The sequence below is a fragment of the Phalaenopsis equestris genome, unplaced genomic scaffold, assembly GCF_001263595.1.
Source record: "Phalaenopsis equestris unplaced genomic scaffold, ASM126359v1 Scaffold000740, whole genome shotgun sequence".
NCBI classification, from domain to species: Eukaryota; Viridiplantae; Streptophyta; class Magnoliopsida; order Asparagales; family Orchidaceae; genus Phalaenopsis; species Phalaenopsis equestris.
The window spans coordinates 309,488-322,207 of record NW_018165180.1 but is presented as its reverse complement, the minus strand read 5'-3'; the positions used below and the strand labels follow the sequence as shown (position 1 = coordinate 322,207).

The window sequence follows — 12,720 nt, the reverse complement described above, 5'->3', positions numbered from 1 at the left end:
AAATACAAAAGAATTGTGTGCTATGTATGTAAATTTCCCAATTATTAATACAAAACGAGTTTACTAGTGCATGCATATGGCTGTCTGGTGATATGCATTATGAGTAATAAGAACTATTTGGTTAAAATCCTAAAATTTGAGTTTATGTAACGTGCCAATGATGTTCTAGTAGCCAGTGAACGCAGCATAGCTCTCTCAGATGTCTTCAATTTGAACTCCTACATTTAAAAAACAAAAGCTGAGTTGCTGATCAAACCTCTCAACATATGCAAATGTTTGATTCAAAGTAAGATGTGACACCTGAAATATAGGCAACTTTGGCGTGCTCTTCTGGGGAAAAGACAATGAGGGAGCTTCTAGAATCTGCAACGCCAACCAGTTAAGGGCAAAAGAATGACATAATGCATAACTATAAGAAAGCCCTTGAAAGCTGCACACGTTACTTTTCTGTTCAATGGAAGAGCTTTGAATGTAGATGTGCTGGCTTCTTACAATCTGAGTTATCAGTTCTGAAAAAAAAAAAAGTAAAAAGAATAAATATCATGCTGAAGGAAAATCCATCTATGTGATTAAAATTGTGTAGCCTGACCTGTGAGCTCTAAAGTTTTTTGCCCGCCGGGCTGTTTCCAGGACAGGTTCTTTAGGAATTGTTAGTCTCATCTTTGCAAGGTGAGAATTGCAATTAACAAAACACTCCTGCATCAGAGACTAAATTTAGGCTCACAGCACAACTGAGAAAATACTCACTGCACCAACTTAAAATCCTCTTAGGCAGCCTTTTTGGAGAAAATTTTCAAAAAACAAAGTAAAAAAATGTCATTCCACATCTGGGAAAATTTGTATTGGATGTAAATCCATTTGAACAAGGAAAAGAAAAAAAAAATATATAAAAAAGGTCATCCATATTAGTTATTATGGTGGATCGCTTAAAAAAAAAGATATAAGCTGAAACAGAAAATATAAGTATAGAACTGGAGTATAACTTTTTGTTGCTTAAATAGAAATGATATAAAATCAAATTTAATAAATTACCTTATTTGAACTCTTGTGCAATAGATCACTTTGTTGCATTGTGGCCAACAACCTATATCTCAGTTTGTGCCAACAACCTATATCTCAGTTTAAAAAAAAAAAAGATTCCATTAAGTCCTGTAAAGTAACTCTTCAATGCAAAACAGCACATTTGTGCATATCAAAAACAAGGAGAAAGCAAACTGTAAACATTATAATATATTCAAGTGGTCAAATAAGAGCCCTAATTAGGCGCAAATGCCAAATTAAACAATAAAAAATAAGATTGCCAGAAATGTCAATCCGGTAACAGTTTTTGTGCCAGGCTAAGGCTCCGTTTGAAGGAGCTCCGCCGTTCGGCGAATTTCCTTCAAAAATCACATTTCATAACAGGACTCCTCCACTCCATCCTGAAACGGCAATATTTTCATGTTTTTACTCTTCCGCGTGCGTCCGGAGATGTTCCCAAAACGTTTGGTCACCAAACGTCCTCTTCACAGGCGACCTCTTCACCGGCGATGATGTTGAGTGCGGTAGTACGGAAGGCAGACGCAATCTCAAACGAAGCCTAAAAAGCAATGCCATAAAAGTTGGTGATGCATCGATAAGGAAAGCTGGGGTAAGCAGATAAGTGATCTTACAATAGTGGGTAGCAGTGTAGCACAATTTGGAGAACAAGGAACATATGACAAAGCAAAAATTACAAGTGTATCCTAAGGTGGGTGGAGGTTAAGATGCAATGATAAACCACCCTTCAGATTTAAGCAAGCCTCACATGATAACTGTCACGGATCACAAAACACTTCTAACTACTGGTATCGATCAACTAAAGGATGACTTGGGTTATCCTGTAAGAGCCAACCTTCAGCTCAAATGAATGTGAACTGCCTAAGATCGCATCCACCGCCTTCGTGCCCTTCTTACACAGATTGCAAGATCTCCCGGGCACCTTTGCTGCCTCCCTGATGGAGTTAATCACAAAATGTTCTTTCTTTTCTGATTGCCGACGTCCCGGGTGTCTCATTGCCACCTCAACTCACTGACTTATCCTGTGATTTAAGACCCTGCAACTGCTAGGCCATTGCAAATTGACACCACCACAGTTGTCAAAACTTTCCCTAGTAGCATTCTACCTCCTTCGAACAAGCAACGACTCGTCAAATCCACTACCTTCATCAAGCCCGAGTGACCAAATAGTCACCCCTCCTATACTACTCCTATACTCCCTCTTTATTTCTTGTCCACTGTCAGGTAGCAAAGGCCTCTCATTCGTCTATCCCCTCAATCAAGAGACACAATAGTGAGTTCTTTTCTTCTCCTCTCTTTCTTCCAACACTTTATTGCTCGATTTTCTCACTCGACTCAATTTGAAATCAATTATAGTTTTTTTTTTAATATTTTATCGATTATGTTAGATTAGATTAGATTAGTTGTTATATTTTAATATGACATATACGGTATTTATTTTTTGAAGTAAACTTTTAAAAAACTTCTTGTCTTTGTTAATCAACTTATCTCTATTGTAATTTAAATCATTTAAACTCAATTTCATAACCCTCCATTTTTGTGTCTATAATTGGGATAGGTTAGGTTGTATGTTCACATGCGTTCAGTCCATTGATAGGATTTAGATATTAAATTAGAATTATTGTGGGACATTCAAGCTGATCTTGGACCAACAACGTGGGTTGAACCTCTAATAGATTAGAAGTCCTGTATTACTCACCGATAGAGGCAAGTAACTGTTCTTTAATAGATGGTAAACATAGCATCATTATTAGGAGCGTCTTGTATTAGATTCCTAACTATTTTAATATGTTTTTCGGTCCTGCTGTTGCGTTTCACTTAAATTATTATACACGCAATCCTAGGATCATTTATTCTTCATAATGACGCAGTAGTTCACATAAGTATACTTTACCTTATTTTATTGCAGCTCCAATTCTTGTTTATTTAAATAATTTGGTAGTCACAGTAGTTACATTTTTCATTGATTACATCCCAAATCTTGTGCCATGTCTTTGAGGATGATGTTTTTTTTTTATTTCATTTGTCATAGAATTAATAAATAAAAGGATGAAATCATGTTCTTTTTTTTTTCTTTTTTATGGACGCCGTCTTGTTATGTTTTATCTCTAGATTCTAAATGTTGGTTCTTCTTTCTCCAGAATTGTAATGGCTCTGGTAAGGCAATCATCTTTGCTCTTCTTATATATATCCATCACTACTGATTAGTGCATTGGAGATGCAAATTGTGGCCACACACGGGACATGAGTACTCTAAGATGCTCAAATAAAACATAAAATGAGGATATTTGAACTATATGCCACTTTAACAGTGGGGAGGGAGTGACATTCACCTTCTTGAAAGAAGGGAAGTCCTGGGCGGAGTGCAGGTTGAATTCAGAAGATGGCTCATGAACTTTGGGGGCAGCCGTCTTCACCATCACGTATGGTGCTTTTCTGAGTAGCACCTCAAACTCGTTGAAATCGGATCCAAAATGGATCGTTGTCGCCAGGTGATGGGAGTTTCGGGCGGTAGGCATGTTGAACAGGAAAGTCAAGCTCGGTGATGCATTCTTCCTGCCAGTTGAGAGGGCCCAAATGTCGGTGAAATCCCATGCTTTATCTTCACGTGTCGCGAGTAAGAAAGTTAACAAAAAAGGCGAGTCACAAAAAGACCTTATGCTCTAATACCATATAGAATGCATATGAGAGAATTTCTTAATTCTTCTCTCCCGAATAGGGTTGAATACTCATTTATATGAGAATAAAATCTATCTCTTCTTATTATAGCAAATCAAATTGCCTAAAATATAAACAAAAATATAAAATAAAAATGACTCAGATGATAGCCAACCAAGCACACCACAAAATGGAAACTCATTAACTCTCAAATATGATACTCCTTAACTCAAATTTCAGTAGTGTTCAAACATAAAACAAATCATTAGATAATTTGTTGTTGATGAATGTTCAATAAACAAATGCTATATGCCTCAACCTCATATCAACTGAGTTATTTTACAATTCAAGCAAACATCAACACATGACTAAAGACTACCAAGAAATAAAAAAACTTATGAGAAACAACAGTGTTCTGAATTGTCGTTTGAAAGCAATACAAACAAGTGATACAAATAGAAAAATTATCCTATAAAGTTCAATTATTGTCAATATAAATTTCAGAAAGTTTTAGCAAATTGATGCATTTTAATGATATTCTAGCACCTGCAGTTTGCTAGATAGCATAAAAATTAACAAAAATAATTTACAAAAGTCATTTCTCTTGTAACCTTTTATCTTTAGTTTATCTTTGATCACTCCAAAAAATATCTTGTTTTAAGATAATTAACCATCACTCATGATCATTTTTCACCCATTCAGCGAGGAATGCAACATTTAAATCATAAATGAAAAAAGTATCAAATTGGTCTATTGGCTTTCCAAGGTTGTATTTTAGTCTCAAAGTCTATAAAAGTGTCAATTTAATCCCCAGAATCTTTTAATATAGACTGAAATTGAGACTATAAAAGTTTTATCAAATTGATGTATTTTAATACCATTCTAGCATCTGTAGTTTGCAAGATAGCTTTACAATTAACAAAAAAAATTTACAAATAACATTTCTCTTATCAGTGTTTCTCATTTGTTTATGCTTGATCACTCAGAAAAATATCTTGTCCTAAGAGTATCAGCCATCGCTCATGACTATTTTCCACCAATTGAGCAAGGAATGTAACATTTAAATCATAAATGAGAAAAGTATCAAAATGGTCCATTGACTTTCTAGGGAGGTACTTTAGTCCCAAAGTCCATAAAAGTGTCAATTTAAACCCAATAATATTTTAATATAGACTAAAATATTCCCAAAGTCTATAAATTTTTTATCAAATTGATGCAATTTAATACTATTCTAGCATATGTAATTTGCTAGATAGCTTAACGATTAACAAAAATAATTTACAAATGACATTTCTCTTGTCAGTGTTTCTCATTAGTTTATCCTTGATCACTCCGGAAATCATTTTGCTCTAAGAGTATTAACCATCACTCATGACCATTTTCCACAAATTGGGTGAGGAATGCAACATTTCAATCATAAATGAGAAACGTATCAAAATTGTCCATTGACGTTCCAGGGAGGCATTTTAGTCCCAAAATCTATCAAAGTATCAATTTAATCCCAAAATATTTTAATATAGGCTGAAGTAGTCACAAAGGAAGATCATTTTAGCCCCCATTAAGGAGTCTGTGGACTAAAATGGCCCCAGGTAAATAATCAGGAGAGACCATTAAACATAAGTAGAAGCCAAAGAGACAAGGATGCAACTCCCAAGTAGGACCATATGGATGAGGAGAATTTCATTTGCCGGCAAGGAGAATAAGCTGATTGCAATGTGTGTCAAATTAGAGAAATTTCATTTGTTTATGCTTGATCACTCAGAAAAATATCTTGTCCTAAGAGTATCAGCCATCGCTCATGACTATTTTCCACCAATTGAGCAAGGAATGTAACATTTAAATCATAAATGAGAAAAGTATCAAAATGGTCCATTGACTTTCTAGGGAGGTACTTTAGTCCCAAAGTCCATAAAAGTGTCAATTTAAACCCAATAATATTTTAATATAGACTGAAATATTCCCAAAGTCTATAAATTTTTTATCAAATTGATGCAATTTAATACTATTCTAGCATATGTAATTTGCTAGATAGCTTAACGATTAACAAAAATAATTTACAAATGACATTTCTCTTGTCAGTGTTTCTCATTAGTTTATCCTTGATCACTCCGGAAATCATTTTGCTCTAAGAGTATTAACCATCACTCATGACCATTTTCCACAAATTGGGTGAGGAATGCAACATTTCAATCATAAATGAGAAACGTATCAAAATTGTCCATTGACGTTCCAGGGAGGCATTTTAGTCCCAAAATCTATCAAAGTATCAATTTAATCCCAAAATATTTTAATATAGGCTGAAGTAGTCACAAAGGAAGATCATTTTAGCCCCCATTAAGGAGTCTGTGGACTAAAATGGCCCCAGGTAAATAATCAGGAGAGACCATTAAACATAAGTAGAAGCCAAAGAGACAAGGATGCAACTCCCAAGTAGGACCATATGGATGAGGAGAATTTCATTTGCCGGCAAGGAGAATAAGCTGATTGCAATGTGTGTCAAATTAGAGAAATTTCATCATTTATGTCTTCATTAAGCATACGGTATGAATTGCCACGTAGAAATAGTGAGAAGCTGCATGCATTATGAAAGTCTACATTTAGCATCTCATCCACATAAAAAAGTTAAATCATGAATTATGAAAGTCTTCATTTAGCATCTCATCCACATAAAAAAGATAAATGTACTAGGGCCTCTACAATTTGAATACATACCATGCCATGTCATCCTTGATTATTTGCATTCGAAAAATGCACAAGCAGGAAAAAGCACATAATAGCAAAAGAAGAGAGTAATCAACATACTCTGATGATAGACAGAATAAACGGAGCTGCATTTTTACCAAAGCAAACAATGTTTATAATTGAAAATTCAGTAAAAATTGCTCTAAAATATGATCATTTCCAGTTACAAAATTGATGTTATAAAACTCCAAGGTCACTTTAATTTTCTAGTGATATATGCATGTAAATTTTGTGGGAAAAAAATGGTTAATATGTTGGTACCTTGCATGCATGACCTTCAGCTAATTTTTGCCTTTTGTCAGCATGAAGCAAACCATGTATTGGGTCTTCAGAGCTTCGACTTTGTGCGGTTACTGGCCTCTGAAACCTGTAAAAATGAGAAATAAATCCTGGATAAAGCTAGAACTTTATAGCATTTGCGTGTTTTCCAAATTTTCTGTAGATTGTTAGATTGATTGCAAAAGCTCGCATACAGAAGAAGAATTCAACAAACTCAATAACAGAATAAACAAATATCGCAGAACTACTAGTTGATGAAGAAGGACAATAATAAAATACATAGTAGCGTATGGATAATTAATTATCTAAGCAAACTCCTGGCCTACATGAGGAGTGTTGGAGATACTTCCAGACTTGAGTAATCTATCTAGAGAAAAAATGATGAATATTAATGCTCAAAATTAAAACAGTTACAATAAACAGAGCTGCATATTGCTTACACCGACCAGCCAGCACTCCTCGGCACTAAATTTTGTGTAGCCAATTGGCTTGTAGTTGGCTTCATAAAACATGGATTACTAGAAACTGTCCCGTCCAAAGCAGCGTGTTGATTATCATTTGGAAGATCTTTTAGTGGGCAAGTATCATATGCACGTCCTATACAATTAAGGAAAACAAAAACCCATATGAAATGAAGATAAAAAGAAAGATTAACATAGGTTAGGAAGTTGAATGGAAAGACCTTATGAGGTCATTTCATGGGTCATAAATACAAATATGTAACATTTTAATAACCATGAAAGGGAAAATAAGCTACAACACCTAAAATTGAAAGCTTAAATAAGAGATCAAGCTTAATGAAAACAAATACCTGCTAAGCTTCCACAAAGAGACGAATCAGGGCAAGCATACACACACATTTGAGCATCAAGAGAATGCACATCCCTGATATTAAAATTTGCATCTATGTTCTCCTGCTTTCCTTTCTTGCCAAAACTTATCTTGACTAGCAAAGCTGACAGAACAATTAGAGCCGTTGGATTTATAAAAAATCGCTATCAAAAGTTATCCCAAATAGCAACAAGGTAAGGTTGCTCAATAAAACAGCGTGAAACAAAATTTCAACAGTTAAGTGCAAATAAAATGCACAGCCATTTTAAGACATTCCATGTGTAAAATTTAGGAGGAAAAACTCTCTAATTTTCTCATTAAGTAAATAAAAAATATATATACGACTCAGACTAAGCCTCATACAATTAATGAAAATTCAAATAATTATGTCAAAAAGGAAAGAATCTAAAACACAATAATGGATAATTAAGAGAAAATAATTTCTGCCCCTCAAATATAACAACAGACCCACTGTTGTTAAAACCGTAGGTGGACCTCTACATATCGTGAGTAACCCTTAAATTGGATTGTATATGTTATAAATCCCAAAATTGTTGTTGAAATCACTAAAATGGTGTCGAGGAAGAGCTTCGATAAGATTGTCAGCAATTTAATACCGAATTGGGATAAAGCTTAGACGGGCAATCCCTCCATTGACCTTCTCATAGATGAAGTGTAGGTCAATCTCTATATATTTGGTTAGATCATGGTGTACCGGATTCTTTGAAATATTGCTTCCTTGAGTATCACTGGACATCTTAATAGTGTTTTGTTCTCCATGTGAAGTTCCACCCGTAATTGCTTTAGCCATATTCTTTCACAAATATTCAGATTTTGCACTATTTCTTGTCTATAACTTACAGAAGTAGAGGTTAGACTATGAAGATATTCATGCTCCTATAGTTCTTCCATAAGAAGGTGCTTAAGGTTTGAGGGTTCCTACTCTCAAGTTCGGATGACAGAGGCCAAGTATTTGTGTTAAGTTGGCAGCCAATTGTTAAAGTTTGAAAATCCAATTAATGAATCTAATCCACCTTTACTTATGCTAGACACACACAACAGTATACCCCAAAAAATGCCACTGACATCCTAACACAACTAGGATTACCAATAGAAAGGTACGGTAGGGAAATGTTTTACAAATTAAGCCAACTGTGTTGGGAAATAGGCAAGCTAGAACATCAGCCACACATGAAATTCAATAATTTAACTGCAGTTAAAATCCGCAAGGTTTTACTAAATATAGCACCAATATTAGATTTGTTAGGCATGTTGGAGAATTAAATGGAAATATTAGTAAATGAGTCCACAAAATGACAAGGAGGATAAAAATCACATGTTTCTGAGAAATAAAATAGGAAAAGAAAAAATTAAGACAGTTACTGAAAATTACAAGCTAACGTATTTGCTAATAAAGAGTTTATAACATTTTTTTTTTTGTGATGAGTAGGGTTAGTAATAGAGTAACTACAATTGAATTAATCATCAGTGAGAACATCACAAGTATTCTTAGTATTTATGCTCTTAAAGCTGAATTATGTGAACATTTCAAAAAATCAATTTTAGTAAAACAAGTACTTATATAGAAATGGTAATTATTGTGATAGCTTGGTACTAATATTTAAAGACAACACAGGTGTTCAATAGTGACTTAAGTCAAGAGGACTGTTACAAAGGCACTGGTGGTACCTTGCATGCATGACCTTCAGCTAAATTTTGAAAAGACTCGGGTAAAATTGTATAGCACTTAACAAGATTAAATAGTTAACAAAGATTCATATAATCAACTAAAATCATCAGATAAGACAAGAGCATGAGACATCCTTAAAGAATACACATACATGAGAATGAAAAAGAGAAAGCCCGTACATTATTGAACTTTGTGAACATAAGCATGCAAAACAATGAGATGCACACAAATCATAATTGTTGAATGAAGGCATCAATCTAATATATGATGGAAGAAATAAGCAAATTGTATGTTAAAATTCAGCATAATTAACCTAACACGACTTGAAAACAAAATTACTATTCCTAATTTGCCATGGTCATATCAATTATGTACATGATAAGCTTATTAATTAAGGTGAAAAGTGTTATATGAACATTTATAAAAGTTGCATTCATTAGGGCAGCAATGACCTAAATTGCGTGCGGTAAAAGCATAAAGGTTATGAGCTTACATTTTCTAAATGAGTGGCCAAAATCTAGAAAGTTTATGAAATAAATTTGGACTTAGTTTGGTAATAATGTCAGAGATCTCATAACATTGGAGAACTACTCTTCAAGAGCATTCCCTAGGGTATTGAGGCCAGAAAGGTCGGGTCATTCTTTAACACTCCTACTAGCATTTCATCTACAAATCTTACCTTCCAAATATGCTTTTTCGCTAGCTTCAAAATGATTTATTCTGATTTTGTATGTATAGCATAGCTATTGTTATTGATCAAATTGTTTGAAATATTGATACTCAAACCATTACATTTTGTATAGAAACTGCTAAACATTTTTAAAGGAAAACCTCTCTTTTCCCATGCAACATCGTTGCTCGTTAGAGAGAATCATTGACCCAGAATGATGGCCTTCATATTTTGATGCTTAACATTTATTACCCAAAAACTTGAGCAAGTAGGTGAGTGACAAGTAACAAAGAATATAAACTGGCATATTTTTCAAGTAAATTGAATGGGATTAAATTGTACTCATCGAGTTCCTCAGCAAATTTTTAAGAATGGACAACTTATCATGTCTTCTATTGCTTCACCTCAAATTTAAGGCCTTAAAGAATGAATTAACATAAGGGTGTCACATAAACTTAATAATGTGAGAAAAGGTAAAAAAATTGAGAGGCACAAAAGCATTTATCGCATGAGCATAAAAAAACTTTTTAGATTCAATATCAATTCCTAGAGAGTGTTTAAGCGATCAAGTTGGATAAAATTCAATGGCTGTCACACATTTTTACAAAATTAAGCCAAAGGTATATGATATGGAACCAAAACCAAATCCTCTCATAATAATCAATACATCTCAAACTATTTGATTCCAACGTTAAAAGCTCCTATAAGAGATTTCTAGCTCATGTTTTCTCTAGGAACTCCCTTAACATACACTATATAAGCACTTTGATATTGTTTATACTATTTCCAAAAACATCATGACCCACAAAATATAGCTCATTCGTATTCATCTACCAAGTATCTATTCCAAAAATGAAGAAATTATCACATCATCATATATCTTACATAGCACAATCGGCAGTCTTTTCAAGGTCTATCATGTTTTAATCTACCATATGTGCTTATTTTAAAAGAAATAAAATTTTAATTGTTTTGTTTCATCTACCATCAAATCCAGTATCGTGAAGTAAATTTCATCCCAGAATATTCAATCAAAACTTGTCACCTTGAATCAACTATTGACATTAAATGGATTATATATTATATTAAACATCTCATCCGACATCTTTGTGTGAAAGTTCCTACAACTTTAATAGCAATCAAGATTATTCTGGAGCTTTTGTTTGTATGTACATTAGTCAGCTTTAGGCTATTAATAACAAATCTTTAGACACCCCAATGCATGGACCTTGAGGCCAGTGTTCAGCATTTCTTGCCCATGAGGAGAGGTTTGAAACCTTGAGTTAATTGTTGGGCCTCTAAATTCTCTTTTTTTCACTCCAAGGCACGGCTTCATATTATAGGTAGCCTCCTTAAAGGTCAGGGGTTTAATATTTTAATTTTTGAATTGACATAATCTAAGTTCTATGACCTTGTTATCAAATATATTCTTCTCATAATCATTAACCTGGGTGGCATGGGTCAATTCCAAAGGGAAAACCTCCTCGAATTAGATGCGGACCTCATTTTTCTTGGATGTCGGTGATTAGAACATGATTTCAAGCTTGTAGGGTTATAGGACAAAATTATTAGTGCATAAACGGCTCTGTTTAGTTGGTCCCTTAATGTATGTGACGCCTTTTCCTTTTAAAAATCTTAAATAGCTATTAGAATATAATCATCAACAGGATGTTAATTCAGTCTGCAAACTGATATCAACTCCTAAAAGCTTGTTGGATTGTTTTGACATTTCTCTAAAACAGCCAAGAACACTAGAGAGGATGGAAGGGCGTCATATATGTAAGTTGTCACTGATTCTTCTCAACAATATTCTTTTAGGGTAGCTTTCGAAGTTCTTCAGCAGAGCATCCCTTTTAATGTTTAGCTTAAACAATGTCAAACAAACAAAATTGTCCCAAAAAGATTAAAAAAAAGTTATCCATATCTATTTTCCAAAAACCCTGAAAAAAACAATATTTTAATGAAACAGCAAGTATTCCAGCCCACTTCCTCCCATACAAAACATCAGCATTTGGCACATTTCAAAACATCGCGCTAAGTAAAAAAAAATGACGATTAACCAGCACAGAAAACAGATAAAATAACCAAGAAATAGAACGAATAAGAACAACACAAAATATTAAGGAATCAATTAAAAAAAACTACCCATAAAAAAATCCCCCGAAAAAAAAAAACCCTAGGAATAGGCGTAAGTAAACATACGAGAAGGAGCGTAGTTCCCGGCTGTTTCAAACCAGAACTCCGCCTGCTGAGCCTCATGCTGCAACTCCTCCCTCCCCAATTCAAAATACCTCGGGGCATCAAACTCGTAATCAACATCAAACTCAGAACAGCGAAAATCTTTTTCACCCTCCAATACCACTTCCATTTCCCCTTCCATAGCGTTTCCTAACGAGGCCGAGAGAGAAAACTGTAAAGGCTCTGAATCCTTCTGCTGCCTCTTCACACACTAATAATAGGAAGAGACGTGACGCTGCACTCGAAGCACGCCGCCGGCGAGAAATCCGCAGAAGAAAAGTAGCGTTGGGAAGACGAGGAAGGAGGGCAAATGGACAAGCAATTTGAACGAGGCGGAACGAAGATATATAAAGACAAATATGTCCACCGTTGCTTCAAATCTGCTCAGCAATGGTAGTCTTTATTTGAATAAAATATTAAGGGTATTATTGGCATTTTGTGACGAACTCGTCTTGAGTTCCTCCGACATCCTGTCCTCGGGATTAGATGAAGAGGACATCCTCGCCTTAACTGAACCCGACCGGCTTTCAGTAACGGCACAAAAATCAGCAGAACATTATACTTATATATATAT

The 12,720-nt window shown here is 34.5% G+C and overlaps 1 protein-coding gene across 1 annotated transcript; it reads right to left on the bottom strand.

Moving 5' to 3' along the window:
* Positions 1–21: 21 nt before the first annotated feature.
* Positions 22–12,452, bottom strand: LOC110030561. Its single transcript, XM_020733325.1, has 9 exons — positions 12,111–12,452; positions 7,529–7,672; positions 7,158–7,314; positions 6,700–6,805; positions 1,033–1,084; positions 590–696; positions 444–509; positions 301–363; positions 22–218 (listed from the first exon to the last, which is right to left on the bottom strand). Exons 1-5 carry the CDS (start codon positions 12,286–12,288, stop codon positions 1,058–1,060), a joined length of 612 nt encoding a protein of 203 aa, XP_020588984.1. The 5' UTR covers positions 12,289–12,452; the 3' UTR covers positions 22–218; positions 301–363; positions 444–509; positions 590–696; positions 1,033–1,057.
* Between the last annotated feature and the right edge of the window lie 268 nt (positions 12,453–12,720).

Coding starts and splice junctions, on each gene's coding strand:
- LOC110030561 (XM_020733325.1), bottom strand. CDS start 12,288: ATGGAAGGGGAAATGGAAGTGGTATTGGAGGGTGAAAAAGATTTTCGC. Junction 7,315..7,528: donor TCTTTGTGGAAGCTTAGCAG/GTATTTGTTTTC, acceptor TTAATTGTATAG/GACGTGCATATGATACTTGC. Junction 1,085..6,699: donor CTGAAGGTCATGCATGCAAG/GTACCAACATAT, acceptor ACTGAGATATAG/GTTGTTGGCCACAATGCAAC.